Source organism: Stigmatopora argus, chromosome 17 (genome assembly GCF_051989625.1).
Source record: "Stigmatopora argus isolate UIUO_Sarg chromosome 17, RoL_Sarg_1.0, whole genome shotgun sequence".
NCBI classification, from domain to species: domain Eukaryota; kingdom Metazoa; phylum Chordata; class Actinopteri; order Syngnathiformes; family Syngnathidae; genus Stigmatopora; species Stigmatopora argus.
The window spans coordinates 10,694,449-10,715,465 of NC_135403.1; the positions used below are offsets into that span (position 1 = coordinate 10,694,449).

The 21,017-nt window shown below is 38.7% G+C and overlaps 1 protein-coding gene and 2 long non-coding RNA genes across 6 annotated transcripts in view; 1 reads left to right on the forward strand and 2 right to left on the reverse strand.

Annotated features, from left to right (window-relative positions):
• The first annotated feature begins 843 nt into the window (after window positions 1-843).
• On the forward strand, window positions 844-9,214 carry LOC144091633 (uncharacterized). Of its 3 annotated transcripts, XR_013305786.1 has the most exons (8): window positions 846-1,401; window positions 2,784-2,851; window positions 2,914-3,053; window positions 4,219-4,279; window positions 7,423-7,625; window positions 7,817-7,902; window positions 7,997-8,071; window positions 9,051-9,214. It is a non-coding gene; the product is annotated as an uncharacterized LOC144091633 (long non-coding RNA). The 3 variants fall into 3 exon arrangements; XR_013305784.1 differs by having other exon boundaries at window positions 844-1,401; window positions 7,817-8,071; XR_013305785.1 differs by lacking the exons at window positions 7,423-7,625; window positions 7,817-7,902; window positions 7,997-8,071; window positions 9,051-9,214 and having other exon boundaries at window positions 883-1,401; window positions 4,219-4,328.
• Window positions 4,371-7,520, reverse strand: LOC144091632 (uncharacterized). 2 transcript variants are annotated; one of them, XR_013305782.1, is made up of 7 exons: window positions 7,506-7,520; window positions 6,711-6,865; window positions 6,438-6,523; window positions 5,284-5,384; window positions 4,805-4,920; window positions 4,626-4,739; window positions 4,371-4,563 (listed from the first exon to the last, which is right to left on the reverse strand). It is a non-coding gene; the product is annotated as an uncharacterized LOC144091632 (long non-coding RNA). The 2 variants fall into 2 exon arrangements; XR_013305783.1 differs by lacking the exon at window positions 4,626-4,739.
• Window positions 8,494-21,017, reverse strand: part of svila (supervillin a) — a 28,502-nt gene continuing 15,978 nt past the window's right edge. The window contains exons 16-38 of the mRNA XM_077624119.1: window positions 20,850-20,982; window positions 20,269-20,319; window positions 19,387-19,552; window positions 19,176-19,268; window positions 18,326-18,412; window positions 17,901-18,072; window positions 17,666-17,838; window positions 15,673-15,828; window positions 14,051-14,187; window positions 13,463-13,610; window positions 13,234-13,379; window positions 12,993-13,168; window positions 12,761-12,914; window positions 12,374-12,638; window positions 12,151-12,305; window positions 11,983-12,085; window positions 11,156-11,363; window positions 10,953-11,086; window positions 10,677-10,832; window positions 10,435-10,578; window positions 10,242-10,363; window positions 9,837-9,992; window positions 8,494-9,110 (exon numbers count right to left, since the gene is read on the reverse strand). Of these exons, the coding sequence (XP_077480245.1) occupies window positions 9,024-9,110; window positions 9,837-9,992; window positions 10,242-10,363; window positions 10,435-10,578; window positions 10,677-10,832; window positions 10,953-11,086; window positions 11,156-11,363; window positions 11,983-12,085; window positions 12,151-12,305; window positions 12,374-12,638; window positions 12,761-12,914; window positions 12,993-13,168; window positions 13,234-13,379; window positions 13,463-13,610; window positions 14,051-14,187; window positions 15,673-15,828; window positions 17,666-17,838; window positions 17,901-18,072; window positions 18,326-18,412; window positions 19,176-19,268; window positions 19,387-19,552; window positions 20,269-20,319; window positions 20,850-20,982 (3,322 nt within the window). The 3' untranslated portion in view covers window positions 8,494-9,023. The remainder of the gene's footprint in view (window positions 9,111-9,836; window positions 9,993-10,241; window positions 10,364-10,434; window positions 10,579-10,676; window positions 10,833-10,952; window positions 11,087-11,155; window positions 11,364-11,982; window positions 12,086-12,150; window positions 12,306-12,373; window positions 12,639-12,760; window positions 12,915-12,992; window positions 13,169-13,233; window positions 13,380-13,462; window positions 13,611-14,050; window positions 14,188-15,672; window positions 15,829-17,665; window positions 17,839-17,900; window positions 18,073-18,325; window positions 18,413-19,175; window positions 19,269-19,386; window positions 19,553-20,268; window positions 20,320-20,849; window positions 20,983-21,017) is intronic.

A 21,017-nucleotide genomic window follows, 5' to 3' on the forward strand; every position in this document is an offset into this window, starting at 1 on the left:
ACTACACACGGTTGTTTTTATTTAAGGAAAAAATGATTACCCACTGGGATTTGAACCCTGTCTGCCCACATATCTGCTCACGTATATGTAGCGAGGTGCACAAGCAAATATATTGTTGTGTTGAATTAATAGCGGTTTTGTAAACCCGCAATGGCTGAGGGAGGAGAAGAAATTGATTTGTTTGCAGATTTACTGTCAAAGCCATTTTCAAGACGGATTTTTCAAGAAAAAAAAGCTGGACATCATTAAGAAAGGTTGGTCAACTCCAAAGCAACCAAGCCTGTCACAACCGGGACCGAACATTTTCAGCACTAAATCGAATAAAAACATTTGCACGACATGCGACAGGATAGGCTTGACTTTCAGCATTAGCTTCGATGGTGATAGAAAAGAAGGAGGAAAGAAAGGAGGATGGATATTGTTTATTGGTCATTTTTGCAAGAAAAAAAGCCTTACAATACATGGTCATTTTTGCAAGAAAAAAGTCTTACTATACATGGTCATTTTTGCAAGAAAAAAAGCCTTACTATACATGGTCATTTTTGCAAGAAAAAAGCCTTACTGTACATGGTCATTTTTTTCCAAAAAAAGCCTTACTATACATGGTCATTTTTGCAAGAAAAAAGCCTAACTATACATGGTCATTTTTTTCCAACAAAAGCCTTACTATACATGGTCATTTTTGCAAGAAAAAAGCCTTACTATACATGGTCATTTTTTTCCAAAAAAGCCTTACTATACATGGTCATTTTTGCAAGAAAAAAAGGCTTACTATACATGGTCATTTTTTTCCAAAAAAGCCTTACTATACATGGTCATTTTTGCAAGAAAAAAGCCTTACTATACATGGTCATTTTTTCCAAAAAAGCCTTACTATACATGGTCATTTTTGCAACACAAAAAGCCTTACTATACATGGTCATTTTTGCAAGAAAAAAAGCCTTAATATACATGGTCATTTTTGCAAGAAAAAAGCCTTACGATACATGGTCATTTTTTTCCAAAAAAAAGCTTTACTATACATGGTCATTTTTGAAACAAAAAAAACCTTACTATACATGGTCATTTTTAAAACAAAAAAAGCCTTACTCTACATGGTCATTTTTGCAAGAAAAAGGCATTACTATACATGGTCATTTTTGCAAATAAAGCCTACACTATATATGGTCATTTTGCAAGAAAAAAAGCCTTACTATACATGGTCATCATAAATATTGATGGTCAAAATATAATAAACATCAGTCTGTGTTTCAGATACTATTTTAGACCAACAGAGGGCCCTGCAGGCCCTGATGGTGCACCACGCCTATTGTAGACGCAGCCGAGTTAATTAAGCGCATGCGCAGTGACCGTTCCTTTTGCAAGCCTTTCCCATGCTGTCCATCGACGAGCACGCCAACGGTAAGGACTATTCCTTATTATTACTATTCCTATCCCAATTCACTGGCCTAAATGCGTTTTTATCACGCTATCGGGAGATTTTTTAGCAATCAATTGAGCCCAAAACGCCAACAAATATCTTAGTTTAATGCCAGGTTTAGCACACCGTCGACAATTTAAGTTTGCGCTGCTTTTCCTCGCCGGCTGTGTGCCGTATGTTACTAGTTAACATTAGCGTTAGCGTCACGATTTGACTTCAAAAGTATGTTGTCCGTTTTCTCTCCATTATTGAGTCGTGTGGAAAGACTTTAAATTTAATCAAACAACGCCGAGTCATCAACCGACAGTTTGCTGGGTAAATGGTCACTCTAGAATGACATCCAGAGGCACGTATGTAATGATAGTTTTCATTCTGAGTGCTAAACACCCGTTGCCGATTTGTAGTTGTTGTTTTTACAAAAAAAACACTTATACAAAATTGTTAAGCCAATTTTCTCATAGCTGTTGACGTCAGTCTGCATATTAAATCGCCGTAAACAAAACTTCTAAGCCAACTTTCACCTAGTTCACTGGTGTCAAAGCGGCGGCCCGGGGACCGAATCTGGCCCGCCGCGTCATTTTGTGCGGCCCGAGAAAGTAAATCATGAGTGCCGACTTTCTGTTAGGATCAAATTCAAATGAAGATTATACATGTATATTATATTTCCTCATTTTCCCCTTTTTAAATCAATAATTGTAATTTTTTAATCCATTTTTTTCCTTTTTGTGTTTTTAGTTCAAAAAGCATTTAGTAAAATCTAAAAATAAATATATTTCCAAAATTCTGTTTTCCACTCTAATATTGAACATATTCCCAAAAATATTTTGTTTCCTTTTGAAATGAAAAACAAATTATTATAAGATATTTTCCCTCATGAAGAAAAAGCTCAAACAAATATTTTTTTACATCTATAAAAACTGAATATTTAGGGCTTTTGATAGTTATTTTTAATCCAATTTAAATAGAAAAAATATTATTTCAAAAATGGTCCGGCCCACGTGAAATCGAGTTGACGTTATTGCGACCCGCGAACCAACCCGAGTTTGACACCCTTGTCCTAGCTGTTAACGTCAGTCTGTATATTTAATCGCCTTGTCTGGAAAAGGAAGAATAGCACTTGGCACTTGCTAACTAATTTTCATTTTTTTATCTTGATCGTTTATTAAATTTCTTGTAAGATTTCTCTATCTCGTAATTGTTTGGCAACCCCCAAATACCTTGGTTAAATTAAGTTTTCCCTGTTTAGCATCAAGATAAAACTACTTCCCCACCCCAAAAAAAAACAACTACGCCAATCTGTTGAATCTCCATGCTCTATATATGCTAACTTATGTTTTTTTGTGTGCAAATTTTCCCTGTTTAGCACCAAGATGCAGCTCTTCTCGCATGCCTAGAGCACTATTGAGGTTATAGAAGAGGAGACTGGGCCAGGTAAAACTACCAAAGTTGAATCTCCATTCTAACTTTTGCTATTTTTTTTTTGCATTCAACAGGCCTGGGAGATCTTCCTCGCAAGTTGCCCACTTGAAGTCTCTGTACTTCTGAAAATCCAAATGAAATAAAAGCCTAAATCTCATCATGGTGATGTTTCACTGGCCATTTATTTCCACAGCTCTTTGACTAAATCTTTAAGGTGAGAAGGATGTCAGTTAATGTTAGATCAGGAGTTCTAAGTATTTATTCCCAGTTTTTTTCTAATTTTATTTTCCAAGTGTCTATACCGTTTTTTTTCCCCGTTTCTTTTCTAAGTGTTTTATTCCCCTCATTTTTTTCCTAAGTGTATATACCCTGTTTTATTTTCTAAATGTTTTCCCCCCAGCTTTTTTTTTAAATTTTATTTCCCAAGTGTTTATTCCCCGTTTCTTTTCTAAGTGTTTGCCCCCCCAGCTTTTTTCTAAGTGTATATACCCCATTTTTTTCCAATTTTAATTTTCTAAGTGTTTTCCCCCAGCTTTTTTTTTCAATTTTAATTTTCTAAGTGTTTTCCCCCCAGCTTTTTTTTTCAATTTTATTTTCTAAGTGTTTTCCCCCCAGCTTTTTTTTTCAAATGTTTTTTTCCTAATTTTATTTTCTAAGTGTTTTCCCCCCAGCTTTTTTTTTCAAATGTTTTTTTCCCAATTTTATTTTCTAAGTGTTTTCCCCCCAGCTTTTTTTTTCAAATGTTTTTTTCCCAATTTTATTTTCTAAGTGTTTTCCCCCCAGCTTTTTTTTTCAATTTTATTTTCTAAGTGTTTTCCCCCCAGCTTTTTTTTTCAAATGTTTTTTTCCTAATTTTATTTTCTAAGTGTTTTCCCCCCAGCTTTTTTTTTCAAATGTTTTTTTCCCAATTTTATTTTCTAAGTGTTTTCCCCCCAGCTTTTTTTTTCAAATGTTTTTTTCCCAATTTTATTTTCTAAGTGTTTTCCCCCCAGCTTTTTTTTCCAAATGTTTTTTTCCCAATTTTATTTTCTAAGTGTTTTCCCCCCAGCTTTTTTTTCCAATTTTATTTTCTAGGTGTATATACCCTGTTTTTTTCCAATTTTATTTTCTAAGTGTTTTCCCCCCAGCATTTTTTTCAAATGTTTATTTCCATTTTATTTTCTAAGTGTATATACCCAATTTTTTTCCCCTAATTTTATTTTCTAAGTGTTTTTCCCCCCAGCTTTTTTTTTCAAATTTTATTTTCTAAGTGTATATACCCTGTTTTTTTTCTAAGTGTTTTCTAATTTTATATTCTAAGTGTATTTTACAAAAATTAATTGTAAGTGTAAAATTGTTTTGTGAACCTTTAACTAAAATGTCTTGTCTTATGTTTACAGGTGGACAAAGCAGAGAAAAGACTGGCTACACCAATCAACACTTCAATGTAATGACAACTAAGTATGTTAGAATTGAAATGTTTACCTGTAAATAAATTTTTTAACTTGGATTGTTACTTGCATTTTTTGTTAGATAAAGACAAACACATGCATACATTTAAAAACTTTTATTTTGAAAGTTTGGAGATAAATTCTGCCATAACAGCCATATACTTTGCAAGATCTTTTATTTTGAAGGACTCCACTGATAGGTTCGCGCAGGCCATCCAGCATTTTAAAAAATCAGGGTTGCCTTCATCCATTTTCAAATGGACGAAGACACTCCCCTTGGCACCAGGTGAAATTCTGGAAGAAAAAAAAGGGGTCAATACACAAAGTTAAGTAAAAAACCATTCGCAAGGTCTTACCTTTTATTTTGAAAAACTTTGGAGATAGGTTCTCGCGTAACCACCAGCACCGAGAAATGGGGGGTGCCTCAGACTCTGTACATAGGCAGGAAACCTTGTCCCCCTTGTGGAATTCTGGAAAACAAAAAAAAGGGGGTCAGTACACAAAATTAAGTAGAAAACCATTCACAAGGTCTTACCTTTTATTTTGAAAAACTTTGGAGATAGGTTCTCGCGTAACCACCAGCACCGAGAAATGGGGGGTGCCTCAGACTATCTGTACATAGGCAGGAAACCTTGTCCCCCTTGTGGAATTCTGGAAAACAAAAAAAAGGGGTCAATACACAAAGTTAAGTAAAAAAACATTCGCAAGGTCTCACCTTTTATTTTGAAAGTTTGGAGATAGGCTGACGCACCCCCTCATTTCTCGGTGCTGGGTGTTACGCGAGAACCTATCTCCAAACTTTTTCAAAATAAAAGGTGAAACCTTGCGAATGGTTTTTTACTTAACTTTGTGTATTGACCCCCTTTTTTTTGTTTTTCCAGAATTCTACAAGGGGGACAAGGTTTCCTGCCTATGTACATAGGCAGGAAACCTTGTCCCCCTTGTAGAATTGTGGAAAACAAAAAAAGGGGTCAATACATAAAGTTAGGTAAAAAAACATTCACAAGGTCTCACCTTTTATTTTGAAAAAGTTTGGAGATAGGTTCGAGAAATGAAGGGTGCGTCAGCCTATCTGTACATGGGCAGGAATCGTCGTCCCCCACCTTGGTGGAACTCTGGAAAACAAAAAGGGTCAAGTTACATAAAAAATACAGACTAGGGCCTAATTTAACTTAAAAAAAACCTCCTACATTTAGCTTTTTTTTTCTATAAAACATCAAAAGGGTAGGCAATATTAGACATACTCCTGATGGTCTGGTTTTCTTTTTGTCTGCTGCAGAGACTAAAAAAAATAATCCGAGTCTTTAAAGGCCCCTATCCAGTCTATTTTTCACGTTTTCCTCCACAAACAAATAATCAGGATCTTGATGTGGTGGGAAATATAGAAAACACACTGGACAGCGGCCCACAAGGTACAAATTACATGAAAATAAATCCTACTTCTGCCTTGAGTTTTTCAGTCAATTATTTCAAATCCATTAATTCTTTTAAAAAAAATATCCAAAAAGATTCTGTTTTTCTCTTCTTACACCGAGGAAAAAAATGTTTAAAGGAGTCAAAAATGACACCTGCACTATTGTTGAATAAATGTCACTTAAGTTTAGTCAAAAACACATTTAAAACTAAAAATGAAACGGTCCAAGCCCTGAGGTCTTTAAGAAAGTTAACGGGGTAAAAGTATATAATCTATTTGAGTGCACAGTTCCACTACATGGCAGAATTTTTTTGTACCAATTAGGTCATACGCAGTTATCTGGGTATGATGACAATGCCTATGTTTGATTATTATTTGTAAGTTCAGAAAGATGTGAAACTCAAGCAGAAGCTACTCCTACACTTGCCACTATAGTATTTTTTTTTAAATTAAATTCAATAGGGATGACCCTACTTTACAGTTTTTCATTTATCACAGCCATGTCTGGTCTACATTAACCGCGATAATCGAAGGATTACTGTTTATTCCTTACACGTCCACTAATGGCATTTGTGTGGGTGACTTATCTACAGGCCATTAAAAAAAACACCAAGCTAGTTAGTTTTCATTCAAAAGTTGAATGTATCGTTATGAAAAACGAGCCAATTGCGCAAAGCCTTGAATACTGAACGCTGACGTTTAAATATTACACGGATAGAGAAAATCGGAACTAGTATATTTAAAAATGACTCACTTTGTTATGGCGTCGACAAGATGCCCCTTTCTGGTCGTTTTGGCCACATTCTTGATGTTTCCCAGCAGTCTGTGCTCGTTGAGGGACTGAAACACACAATGGAATGATTTCTTTTTAAACAAAGAGCGATCGATCGGTAACGCAATGTAGCCAATTTGTTTGCAAACATTTTGCCGTCTGCACACACATGGGGCTACATCACGTCAACGAATCGTGCTCTTATCACTCTTAAGACGAGAACTGGGACTTCGAAATCCCCAAATGACAACGTACCGAATGTGCTGCATCGTCCTGGGAGAAGTTTGTCAGGCTTTCTTCGGCAAATCGTCACTTTTGAGCTGCTCTGCAGTGCACGTCCGTGCTGCCTCCTAGCTAGTCGGCCATTTTTGGTTTGACGTCGGCTATTTGAACTGTGACCTCGGCCACGCCTATTAAAGATAGACACACAAAAAATATAAATAGTTTTCATAATAACGTGCGTTAGTCAGTGTGAGGGGGGGGGGGGGGGGGGGGCTGTAAATGCTTTTTGGTTGGACTTTAATACTTAAAAAAATATATACATTGTTTTCATAATAACATGCATTAGTCAGTGGGTGGGGCGGGGGCGGGGCTGTAAATACGTGTTGATTGGGCATTTATACTTAAAAAAACATTGTTTTCATCATAACGTGCATTAGTTAGTGGGGGGAGCTGTAAATATTTTTGGGTTGGGCTTTAATCCTTTAAAATACAGTATTGCACATTGTGATGACATGCACTTTAGTGTTTGTTTTTTTTACTTCTAGACATTTAATTTAAATTACATTACATTGTAATGTCTGAATTTGGTATTTTAGATAAATCTGGGACATGGGCTTCATTTATCTCATTTGCATGCTGTTTATTGATTGGATCGTATCGAGAGATGCAGTAAGTGCGCTCATCAACAGGAACTTGGCTCCAAGTCAAAATGAGCTTGCAGATAACACATGCACACGTTTTCCAGACATGCAGGAGAGGGGGATGGAGAGCTTGGATGGAGCACGCTGCCCTGAGTGGGCGTGGAGAAGTAGGAGGGAGGATACTCACTGTGTCACACATCAAACTCCTCACAGGCCACGGGAGTTCACTTGCACAGTGGGGGCAGCTTCCAACAAGTGAACGTGGAAGAGAAGGAAGGATGATGAAAAACAGCCAAAAGCAAACAATGTAAGCCTCCCTTTTTTATATAAAGACCTCAACATCTATCTTGTTGCTGTTTCAAGACTAGCTTGTGCAAATATTCAGCAACAGTTGGATGAGCTGAATGAGGCACTCCGTCAACAGGAACCTGCTGTGTATATTGTTCTTCTGTGATTGCACCAACATTCCCCTCTAATTGCTCTTGTTCCTCCACGCAGGCCAACTGCTGACATTGACAACATTAGAGATGTGAACACTAAAGCAGACAATTCAATCCTCTGCAGGACTGCAACAATCAGAGGAAGTATGGGATGTCCTTTTATTTGACAGATTTGATGTGTTGCTTGTGTTTTTTTGTGCAGTCGGTGTGGTAAAACAATTCTGCGCACTAATTGAAGGACTGGAACTCACTCCTGGTCCTTTGACCACTGCGCCAAATTACATTGTTATGATGTCATTCATCGACAACTCAGGTATGTGTATCGTTTTCACAGAGTATGTGTTATGGTAGTTAGTAGAAATTATATTAAGATGTCCCAGTTTATCAATAGTAATGACAGACTGAGCCAAATAATTTCTAGTTACTGATAAAAAAAAAAATACTTATATATTAAATATGCAGATATTTCATTTTTAACTTGACAGGCATTTGAATACTTTTTTTTCTGAATCATTGTCAACATTAGCTTAATATAGTTGACTCATTTTCACATATTGCAATAATTTAGCGGTGCAAATTTTTTTTATTGCTAATTTTGTAATAGAAAATGCCCTTATAAACGAGCTACAATGCTGCTATCTAGTGGTTATGGATAATAGCACACTAATTCTGTGAGCACGATTTTTAAAATCATTTATCTACAGTTCAGTAAACAAAAAAAATGCACATTTGACATCATTTGCACATTAGTTTATTTCACTTGAATTTTTTTTGTCGCAAAAAGTCATCAAAAAGCAGACTGTCATTTGTAAATAAACTGTACACAAAGGTAAGGCACTACAGTGTGTCAAATTAATTTTGTTAGGTCAAACTAGCGTCATTAACTGAACAAGGCATCATCACAATAGTTGCAAAATGTTAAATCTGTACAGCGCCAGAGTACAAAAACAATACATGACAGGTTTAGAGTTAGCTTAATTTTTGCCCTACTTGAATATACATATAAATTATTTTGCACAAAAGTCAAACAAAGTCGCTGACAGTGTTCTTCACTATCACAATCTAGTACGTTCATGCATGGACACCGTAAAAAATAACTCTCACATAACACCAAGTGCTGTTTTATTATACAGCCAAACAAATAGTACATGAGAAGCAAGCACACTTCTCATCTTAGTGGGTCGCTTGACTCAGGAGAGGTTGTTCCCGAGCCAATAAATCCCCCAAAGAAAACCACACTGACTTTTCCCGGTGCAATTCCCCATTTAAAATAGCCCTTTGCTTTTCTTCAGGTTCACCTGCTTCCACGCGGGCAAGCTGGCATACTCTTCTCTCGTCATCTCCAAGCCTTTCTGTGGGAAAAAGACGGCACAATTAAGCAATCAAAATGAAAAGAAGAACCGAGAAAACTCTCGTGCATGTTGGAGTCAGTTGGATGTCCACGGCAGCTGCTACATGGTGAGTTAACATGCTAAACAAAATGTTTTAGTTCATGAACAACAACAAAAAAGAAAATTTAAGGTGAAGATGTCCCATCCATGCTGATCTGGAAGCACTCACCTTTCCACTAGCTCCTACACCCTACAGAGTAAAATATATAACAGATACATTTAAAAAATAATAGTGAACGAGACAGGATGGCACTGCAGAATGAAAAATGATTTCACAAGGAAAGCTAGAAGACCAGTGAGGGAAAACAAAATCAATAGAGAAACAGCCTCACTATTCATGACAACATGCATTCCATAAAGTGGAAGTGCAATCCATCAGCTTTTACGACAATTTGTTCTTCCACAGCTGAAATTAGACCCCCAAACTAAAGTTTTTCTCCTTTCATGATGGATTTGTCTTGAAAAGGAACCCATGGGACACAAACATTCAGGCATCCTCAATCATTGTTATTCGATCATGGGTTAGGATGGACCCTTAAATCATTCATCTTAAATTATAATATAAGGCACACCTGAATGTAAGTTGTTAGTCCAGCCAAACTATTTAAAAAAATGTGTCTGTAAAATATTTTTCTTGATGATTTTTCTCTTTTTCTAGTGCTAAAGTAAAGCCATCAAGATTTTTACCTGAAAATCCTCATCTGAGAGGTAGACTTCCAGACGGAGAGGGTCAACGCCCTCAGGCAGCGGCCGGCTCAGGAGATCTTCCAGCGGGTACGTATTTTGACATAGTCTGGCGAACACATCTTCCACCAGGATGATCTGGTTACACACTTCGGCCTCCTGACAATACACACACACACATATATTTTAAAGCTAAAAGCAGCAGAAGAGTCAAATGTGGCTAATACATTGAATTAGGAAAATCAATAGTGATAATGGTTTCCACATGGGTCGACCTGCACTTTGGATCTGTTGCGTCCGATAAAGGATTGCCTGCGCATGTGTTTGAGCATTACGCCGTCTCATATCAGATAGCAGCGCGATGATGAGATAATGTCATTTTATCCACACACACACACACACACACACCCGTTCAGTGATCTCAGCGATGTCCTCCCGGTGCTCCCAGCTGGGGAACATGTTGGTGAAGGTAAGTGGCTCCAGGCCAGCGTGGATCAGATAGGCTTTCGGGGCCTTTTTGGGATTCTTTTCTGAAAGAATAGGTATTTTACACATTGCTATTTGTTCATTTGATAGGTGATGGAGAAAAAAAAACAAATACCTTGACAGTACTGCAGCACTGTTTCCATTGCACACTTCCTGTCCAAGTCCCAGCGGATTGGGGCGGAGCCGGTGCTTTCGCTGTCCTGAGGCCACCAACCCTGCCACAAGTACACTTCGTGGTGGTTATCCACTAGGAACAATGCTGAGGGAAGCGAGACGACATAGGTTTGCACATATTATTATTTTTTTGTAACCAAAATACAGTACTGTTGGATAAATTTAAGATCCTCCCCCCTGTACCTGGCTGTGAAACAGAATAAAGGTCCTCCTGCAAGAAAGGCATTGAATTGACTTGCTGGGGGTCCCTGGCTGGGTAGAGAAACTCCACAGCTACAAAATCCCCCGAAGTGCTGCTAAGTTGGTATAGACGCGGCGTGAAGCTGAACCTGCCAGGATCTGTGGGGATCAAGAGTTGGTAAGTTTGGCGCAAAGTATAGCTTTACAGGCGTGTGTGTCGGTATTGTGCTCCTTGTCAGAGGTCTGAACTTTGCGATAATAAATGTAATGCAGGGCTACCTTGTAGCATGCAGTCGTACGCTTTCCTATCTCTCCTGCCGAGGGCTTGCCAGAATCTTTGAGGTTCCGCTCCCTCATCGCATTCCTCGATGGTCACCTTGCTGCTACTGTGGAGGCCAGCTTCCAGAGGACAACTGTGCAAAAAAGAAACCGATGAAAACAGGAAACTAAATGTGACTTTTCTGCTTTTCAGTTCTACTCACTGCTCCTTGATCTTGCTGGCAGCGGTGTGCGCCACCTCCCTCGTGTGCGCTTGTGACTTGCAGCCGTGCCAGAGGTAGATGAGTGACTGGCGCACACTCAGCAGCACCATGGACACCCGAGAGCGCAGGCTACTGCAGTGGCACACCACTTCCACGAGATGACTCTCAACCTCCACTTCCCCACGAACGCAGTACAGACGCCAGTCATCTGGGATGACGCGAGGAAGCCAGTGAGCTAAGCACTAACAATTTATTCACCTTATACTCATGAAATTCGTGTGTCTGTGTGTGAGAGAGAGAGTGTCTGAGAGTGTGAGAGTGTGTGCGTGTGAGAGTGTGTGCGTGTGAGTGTGCGTGTGAGCGTGTGTGTGTGTGTGAGAGTGTGTGAGAGAGAGTGTGTGAGAGAGAGTGTGTGAGAGAGAGAGTGTGTGAGAGAGAGTGTGTGTGTGAGTGTGTGTGTGAGAGAGAGTGTGTGTGTGAGAGTGTGTGTGTGTGTGTGAGAGTGTGTGTGTGTGCGTGTGTGTGCGCGTGTGTGAGAGAGTGTGTGAGAGAGTGTGCATGTGTGAGAGAGTGCGTGCGTGAGAGAGTGTGGGTGCGTGTGTGAGCGTGTGCATGTGCGTGAGAGCGTGTGTGTGAGAGCGTGTGTGTGTGTGTGTGTGTGTGACACACACACTGTCACACACACTCTCACTCTCACACACTCACACTCACTCACACACACACACACACTCTCACACACTCACACACACACACACTCACTCTCACTCACTGACTCACTCTCGCACTCACACACGCTCTCTCACACTCACAAAAACCTGCTAATTTACTTTGCAAGGTTTCCTCCTCTTCTCTCTTCCCTGCATGGACAATCATCCTCCCTTTAAAGCACTGCAGGAAGCACGGAAGTTCTTTGCCCTGCACCACTTGGATCTGAAAGGTAAATTCAACAGTCGTTAGTGTCAAATTGCAACAAAAACACCAAACCTTTTTTTTACCTGTGCTCCTTGCTCCTCATCCAATTCAACAGTCATGAGCGCCGACGTTCCTTTCTCGTTGACCGTGGAGTTGCGACCCTGCCAGAAAAAGTAGCAGCACTTCTCTTTCCCTGGTCCTGCCGTTTTCAGCTTCTCGGGGTTTTGCCGTTTGCCAACTGGTAAGGAGACATTGCAAGAGATGTTAAAATAATATTTTAGAGTTGACAATCATACAAGTACACACCTGCAGTGCTGACCATGTATTTCCACTTGACCACATAGGTATCGCCTTCGTGGAACTGGCCGATGCTTTGGCGCGGCAGGCGGCTGTAGTCGAACTCCAGAATGTGCCACACGTCCACGGCGAGCGTGCTGACCTCATAGCAACGCCAATCGTCGACCTCTACCAATCCGTAGCCCCGCCCCACGTTCAAACCGTCGACGACGGTGGACACAGGTGCCTGGTGTAGAGGTATCATTAGGGTGGCGTCATATGCATGGGGCTGATCCTGGGAAGAAAAAAAACAATACAGCAGTTCAAAATAACAAATTCCTTGTCTCTTGCACCTTCAATAAATGAAAATATGTGAAATCTCAACACATTTTCCTTTCATTTTGTTATAATACATACCTTGAGATCATAGATGTCATTGTTACTGGTCTGACTGGGGCTGGCTGTTGCTTTGGCGTCGCTCCAGTCTAAAAACTTCTCTTTGAACAGAGTAGTTTCATTGTGATGAGTGAGTCTTCCAAATACTGCCCAGTCAGGACGGCCCTGGCCTTTTCTGTGTCAGACAACATAAGTCATATTCAACCGTGAGAATGTTTTTGATGCTGTGTTGTCGGACTACGTGTTACCATACTTGGGAATGATGGGGTTGCACTCTCCGGGATCCAGCGGGTTGATGTCGCAGTTAGTGTAGTCAAATGTTCCGTTCCACAGGTGTTTAGCCAGCTGGAAGGCTACCTTCCTCTGAGCCAGTGTCACTTCCTTTCCATGCCAAATGTACATCTCACTGCCAAAGTCGAAAACCAGAACCTGCGCAGAAAACAATGTTCACTTGAACGTCTGTCCTTTGAAAACTATTTGGTACAATGTCTGACCTCTTTTGGTTTGAGTAAGGAACAGCGGGGCATCTTGGCCCAAAAATCATCATCCGGCACCAGCTTGTCTTCAATCAGACGGTAAATGCAATTGGTCTCCACGATGGCACCCTCGTAAAGCTCGTCTTCATCCGGGGTTCCCGCTGCTGCATGTACAAAAACATACAAAGACGTTTCAATGTAAATGGCATTTTTAAAAAAAGGCCTCTTCTGAATTGTAAACCCTTACACTGGTAACTGGAGTGACCTCCAATGATCTTCCAAAAGTCCTTGGCAGCTTGGCTGTAAATATCAACGCCTTCCTCGATGACCTGGACGTGGTCGGCACGGCAACCCAGATCTCTCTTGCTTTGAATGAAGTTGCCTAACTCTGAAGCCTAAAAAAAAAACAAAATATTTAGCCATAACGCAGTGGGCATCGCTAATAAAAACCTCCTGTAATATACCTGACAAAATCAGATGTTTTCCATTCTCCATGCTCGGGGTATTTAAACCTTTCTGGATTTCATTACTTTGACATAGACGTTTGCATTTCTGTTTTATGTTATGCCTTCATGCGTGGTCTGTCTATACTGTTGCCAGTTTTTTTTCCACTCACAGTTCATACAGTCAAAATGTCACTCAACAGACACGAGTTTAGTGTAGATGTCACTATGTGTACACAGTATTTCATCACAGGAAGCCGCAAACTTGATAGGTTTTTCTTTATCTATTATTGAGGGCAAAAGTCATCTTATAGTAAAAATAATCACTATGTATGTTTTTTAAATGATTATTTAGTTTAAGTTGATTGGGGATATAAAACTGTAAAATGCACCTTGTTCTTCTCAATGACATTGGCAAATTCTCCCATCCAGATAAAGCAGTGATGAGGAGCGATGAGGAGGAAACAGTCGCCGCTGTTTAGTGACGAGGCTCTTGGCTCCACAAGCCGTGTCTGGATATGCCGGCGGCCTAAGGGTGCAAAAATGTGGCAGAATGAAGAGATGACTGCAAGGAGAACAGAGAACTGTTAAATGATGGAGGATGATCGGTCAGCAGTGGTTGCAGGAATTTATTTATCTTTGGCAAACATGAGATGGGAGCAAATTGGTTTATTTTCTAACATGTGGGGTTTTTGCTGACATATTTTCTGTGGTAATTGTTTATTTTTGTGTTTGGAGCAAAGTATATCTATTCAATTCAGTTAAGATTTTTCATAAGAGGTCCGTATGTGTTCAATGATTATGATTAAAAATATATTAAGATGCGTCATTGTGTTCTTTGTGTTGTAAAAAAATAATAAAAAGACCATGTATAGTAAGGCAATTTTTCTTAAAAAAACAACATAGTATAGTAAGGCTTTTTTTCTTAAAAAACGACATAGTATAGTAAGGCTTTTTTCTTTAAAAATGACATAGTATAGTAAGGCTTTTTTTCCTTAAAAAACGACAGTATGGTAAGGCTTTTTTTCCTTAAAAAACGACATAGTATAGTAAGGCTTTTTTTTCTTAAAAAAACGACATAGTATAGTAAGGCTTTTTTTTCTTAAAAAAACGACATAGTATAGTAAGGCTTTTTTTCTTTAAAAAACGACATAGTATAGTAAGGCTTTTTTCTTAAAAAAAACGACAGTATATATAGTAAGGCTTTTTTTCATTAAAAAACGACATAGTATAGTAAGGCTTTTTTTTCTAAAAACAACAACATAGTATAGTAAGGCTTTTTTTTCCTTTAAAAAACGACATAGTATAGTAAGGCTTTTTTTCTTAAAAAAACGACATAGTATAGTAAGGCTTTTTTCCTAAAAAAAACAACATAGTATAGTAAGGCTTTTTTCCCCTTAAAAACGACATAGTATAGTAAGGCTTTTTTTCCTTAAAAAACGACATAGTTTTTTCCTTAAAAAACGACATATAGTAAGGCTTTTTTTACTTTAAAAAACGACATATTATAGTAAGGCTTTTTTCAGAAGAAAAAAAACGATATTGTATAGTAAGGCTTTTTTTCTGAAAAAACGACAGTATAGTAAGGCTTTTTTTCTCAAAAAACAACAGTGTAGTAAGGCTTTTTTTCTATTAAAAAACGACATAGTATAGTAAGGCTTTTTTTCTAAAAAACAACATAGTATAGTCAGGCTTTTTTCATAAAAAACGACATTGTATAGAAAGGCTTATTTCATAAAAAATGACATAGTATAGTAAGTCTTTTTTTTCTTAAAAATGACCATAATAGTAAGGCTTTTTCCTTAAAAATAGTAAAGTAGTATAGTAAGTCTTTTCCGAGGAATGTATACATTTACATTATCTGAGGGAAAGTAGACTTATTTATCATTGTTTGGCAAGACTTCTCCATATTCATACATTGGTGTAATTTAAAGCAATTGTCCAGACAGGAGATTCTAATCATTTCTAATCCCCCATAAATCTACTGCGAGTGTTGGTGCGACATAAGACTGACCTTTGACCTGCAAGAGCATCAGTTTCTTGTAAGGCACGGCACTGTTGTTGGACATCTGCTCAGAGATGTTGACGCTGCGCAGGTTCACGTTGCTGAAGTTCTCCTTGCTGGCCAGCCCAGCTAGAGCCACCTCGGATAAATTGGAGTTCTTGTTCACTAAAGAGAGAGGAACACACAGAAACCGTACTTTTAAGTGTGACCCCCATCAAAACCATACCTTCCAAAGACTAGGACAATCAATTTGCAAATCATTACAAATGCTTACTGAGAGAGACAATGATTACAGAGTGACCAAATTCACGTATTTATTTGCCTGAAGCCACTGTCAAGGGAGTTGCCGGCTAGACATGTCGGAGGAAACGACACGTGGGGCAACAAACCTGCCATCTATTTAACTTAAAACAATACTGATCCTCTGATGACTGCTCTGTTCAATGGCAGGAAACAGATGTTGGTAATTTCAAGTCATGTGGGAGCTTGGTGTCTGCTCAGCTTAGTCAGCAGGGACTTTCAATGTCTAACGACGTATTATACTAAGACAGAAAAATACCTATATTTGAATATTTAGTATGCCTAAAATGTCTTTTTCGAACAGCAGTTGACACAATTTATGAAAATAGCTCACTGCTATTATTGCGTTATCAGAAGTAGCTACAGTGTTATTACGTTGCAATTCCTATGCAAACAGTGGATTGTTGATTCTATTCCATCCGTTTTTGCGTGTTTTAAGTTCACACAAGCCTGCACGATCGCCATGATAGTTTACAGGACAGCTGACTACATTGGGAGAAGTCACTTTTCCAGTCCGTCAAATTTTCTCCCCCTTCTCTGGTGGGATGGGCAAATTCCAAGTCTGCAACGCTAGCATTCAAAAGGCTCAAAAAGGGAAAGAGGGCCTCATGAAGCATGAGAAATCATTTTTACACATGACTTGGCTACCACTGAGTCCAGAGCTTAACCCCATGGAGACTCTTTGGAATATGCTGAAAAGGGCACAGCAACCCCTTTTCGACCGTTTATCCTGTTCAAGGTTACAAGAAGCTGGCGCCTATTCCAGCTGAGCTATTTAAATGGAAAAGGAAATTTGGGGATGAAAACGGCTTTTCTTTCGGCAAGTGAACAATTACACCACTTTTAAGACAGCGCGTCATCAAAACTGCTTGCAAACATTTGGGACACCTTCAAGCAATGAATCTGCCTCGTTCTCAAAAGATTGCATGCTGAGCAGCCAAACGGTTTCCACTGTATTCTAGTTGGACATAGTATAGTAAGGCTTTTTTTCTTAAAAAAACGACATAGTATAGTAAGGCTTTTTTTCCTAAAAAACGACATAGTATAGTAAGGCTTTTTTTTTCCTAAAAAACGACATAGTATAGTAAGGCTTTTTTTCTGAAAAAACGACATAGTATAGTAAGGCTTTTTTTCTGAAAAAACGACATAGTATAGTAAGGCTTTTTTTCTTAAAAACGACATAGTATAGTAAGGCTTTTTTTCTTAAAAAACGACACAGTATAGTAAGGCTTTTTTTCTTAAAAAACGACATAGTATAGTAAGGTTTTTTTCTTAAAAAACGACATAGTATAGTAAGGCTTTTTTTCTTAAAAAATGACATAGTATAGTAAGGCTTTTTTTCTTAAAAAACGACATGGTATAGTAAGGCTTTTTTCTTTAAAAACGACATGGTATAGTAAGGCTTTTTTCTTAAAAAACAACATAGTATAGTAAGGCTTTTTTTCTTAAAAAACGACACAGTATAGTAAGGCTTTTTTTTCTTAAAAAACGACATAGTATAGTAAGGCTTTTTTTCTTAAAAAACGACATAGTATAGTATGGCTTTTTTTTCTTAAAAAACGACATGGTATAGTAAGGCTTTTTTCTTTAAAAATGACATGGTATAGTAAGGCTTTTTTCTTTAAAAACGACATGGTATAGTAAGGGTTTTTTCTTTTAAAACAACATAGTATATTAAGGCTTTTTTTCTTAAAAAACTCACTTTTCTCAGCCGTCATCCTCTTGCTCTCCAGCAGGCCGACGTTGAGGCGTTGCTCAATGTACTCGTGTCTGATGTCCTCCCTGGCGGCGAGCATCTTTACCGGGTTTTTCGACGCTTGAACGTGACGCGTGGGGCGTACGGCCCGCTTGTGCCGCACCATATCCGACCGCAGCCTAGCGAGAAATCAGACTTGCAATTACTGCAACTACGGATGACGGTCCACCGTGACACTCACTTTGGACCTTGCGGGCCGAAGATGGCGTCAAAGTCGTCCACTAATGGCACCGTGGCTGTGGCGGTGAGTGGCTCCTCTATTTGGCGGTAAAACTTGGAAAAAGTCTCATCTTCCAAGCTCATGACTTCTTTAACCTTCTTCTCTGTTACTGTGATGGTAGCCTCGGGCATCACTAACGAAAAAGGGAAAATGGAATGACAACCAATCGGAAAATAGAAGAGACCAATTTCGTTGAAACGTTCCCAAGCTCATGCAAAAGTTCAGCACGTGCAAAAAATGAGTACATTCAAATTCACTAAAGGTGCTACGATAAAATATTGCTTTTTTATAATGCACAACGTCTTGGACAGGAAGACTCCTCCAGAAACTAAATTCAAAAAACATGACAGACATTTTACAATGTGTACACCAGAGTGAAGTCTGACCTTTACTATTGATCTTGCCGAGGAATGACTCGAGCTTTTCCAGTTTCCTGTCTGACTCCAGGTTGAGATCCGCTATTGCCTTGATCTCTGCGCAATAACATGAAGACAGCTGTTGAAAGCATAAATTGAAGCTGTGTCCTATTTGGCTTGCATTGCATGTCAGAGCAGGGAGCACATGTGGACTTTTAAAATGTTCATATGTGTCACCCAAAAGTAAAATGAATGCACACACATACAGTGGTTCATATGTTGCTGTTGATTTTGGATGCACATTTACAGTTTTTTTGCATTTATTTAGTTAATTTTTGCTTTAAAAGCACTTTGCCACTGTGAGACAGTGCTTTTGAAATGTACTACTTACTGGAGCAACGCTACTTACGAACAATAATTTTATCAACACACACACCGCAAAATATTTGACTCTCACTCATGCATTCAAGTTCTACATGATCACAGATGTGAATTGAAAAAGAAATAAACTATAGTAGAATTAATTATGAACAACAAATCTATCATGCCAAAGGTCAGTATTTTATAGGAATGTTAAGAAACCAGCAGACAAATTAGTTTTTGTGCAATTTAGTTTTGTTTTTTTTCATGGGAAAACTTAAAAAAATATGGACCTGCATCATCATAATCCATATCTTCCACATCTATTGAAAGTATATAAAAAGTAGTGTCAATTGAATTTAAAATTATTACAAAATACAATGCAATATCAGATAGTTCATGTTCATTTGGTGTGTAGATTAATTTGTCCAAAAGACTTCATCGTAGCAGTGTGACAGCAGAATAAAAATATTTTAAAAAGTGGAAATCTTTAAAATATATATATATATATGTAACTCACCTTCTTGTGGTTTGGAGACGGCAATGCTGCTGTTCTTGGATTTAGGTGATGGCGATGATGACAAAGATTGCATAGCAGCAGGGGAAGCCAACCCTGGAGCACAAACATACAAACAGTACAACATTTAAAATACGAAATGTCCACCAAAAATGCAGTAGCGTTCAGAAGCTATGAATTGAATAGAAAGAAAGATGAACTAGTGTTTTCTCGCCTTTCTTCGCCATGCGTGCAGCCACGGTGAATTGAGTGGAATCATTTGCAGCTCCGTGGCCTTTGAACTTCCAGGCATCCTCTTGAGCTTCAATCTGCTCTTTCCTCTCTTGGATGGACTTCTGGGCCTCGATCCTCTGCGACTCCATCGCAGCCTCCGTCATTTTCTGGTTCACGAGAGACCAAAGAGAGCTCAAGCAACCTCTTGTGCAGGAACACCTCAATTTGGCCCGTACTTCAATTCCAACCAGATGATTTCACAGCACACAAAAAAGACAAGCGAGCACCTCGAAAAAGGGCAATTTGGATTTTCTACACTTGACAAAACGGTGGTAACAAGCGGCTTATAGCAGCTGTTTAAATAATTGAAATGTTTTTAAATGCATCTCCTCTAAATTGGAGACTCGGTCATACTGGATCTAACGCCGTTTCCAGCTTAAAGTCGATATTAAGACAAACGAGAACAAAGAACAGCAGGACAGAGTCACCTTAAACCATTGTAAATGTCACCCCACTGTTACAAGAACATTCATTTACATTGTTGGCGCTTGACAACAGAATTGATGGGCAACATGAAGGCGCATTAGGGGAATTGCAAAAAGCAAACAGAGTGGCCCTGAGGTCACGCTATACGGAATTTTTGCAAATAAATTCGCGTCAAAGGCATTACAGAAAGCAGTCATGCCACCAATATTTTCATTTGACTACCAATGCATAAAAACATGCTGAAAACACCAGCTCCAGTCATCAGTTACACAATTAAAAAGTAAAAATATTCATACATTAATTAAGAGAACCAGCAGAAAAGCATTTAAAAAAACAAGCAACTCTAGTCCAAATGTATGCAGTGAAACACCACTACTTTGTAGTTAACTCGCCTTACCCAGAGTTGGTCAGACACCGCAAGATCGTCGATGATCAGTTCGTCATCGCCCTAAAGAGAAGCAGCCATAGGAAAAGACGCATTTTATATCTTTTCCATTTCAATATACAAGGAGTGCATGGAGGGTTTTTAACTTTTATAACAGTAACTCAAAGTGTGTGTTCATGATATCTTTTAACAATACTCTCTCATAATCTATATAACAAAAAGCAAACAAATCAAAGTGACAAGTATACCACCAAACTTTAGTTTCTGTCAACAATATTAAATGGGATCCAAAAGTATTTGATCAAACAATAAAATGTGTTGATCAAAAAATAACATAGGGTGGAGTGTGTAAACATTTGCATTTTTTTTACAGATTCAAACAAAACTAAACAGAGTTTGTTTGCCCGCGCCCTTCCAAATACACAAACACCCTTCAAATACAGACATTCATTATTTTTTCCAAAAACACTATCTATAAACACGAAATAAAAAAACTATGCTGTGTAGCAGTGTGCCCTTCTACATGAGTTCTGATGCACCTTTAAAAATAATGTACAGGTAAGAGCCACCATGACAAGATGTCCTCCGCTTACCTTCTTCTTGAAGCTCTGCTCCACCTCCCACAGATGAGCATTGTGATCCCCCACAGCCACCTTCACTGCGTCCTGCTTCTTGTTGATCCTGTTCCTCCAATCATCCTCGCCACTTTTCTTCAGCAAAGCCACCCTATGTATAGAAAGGCATGAAAAGTGGAATTGGTC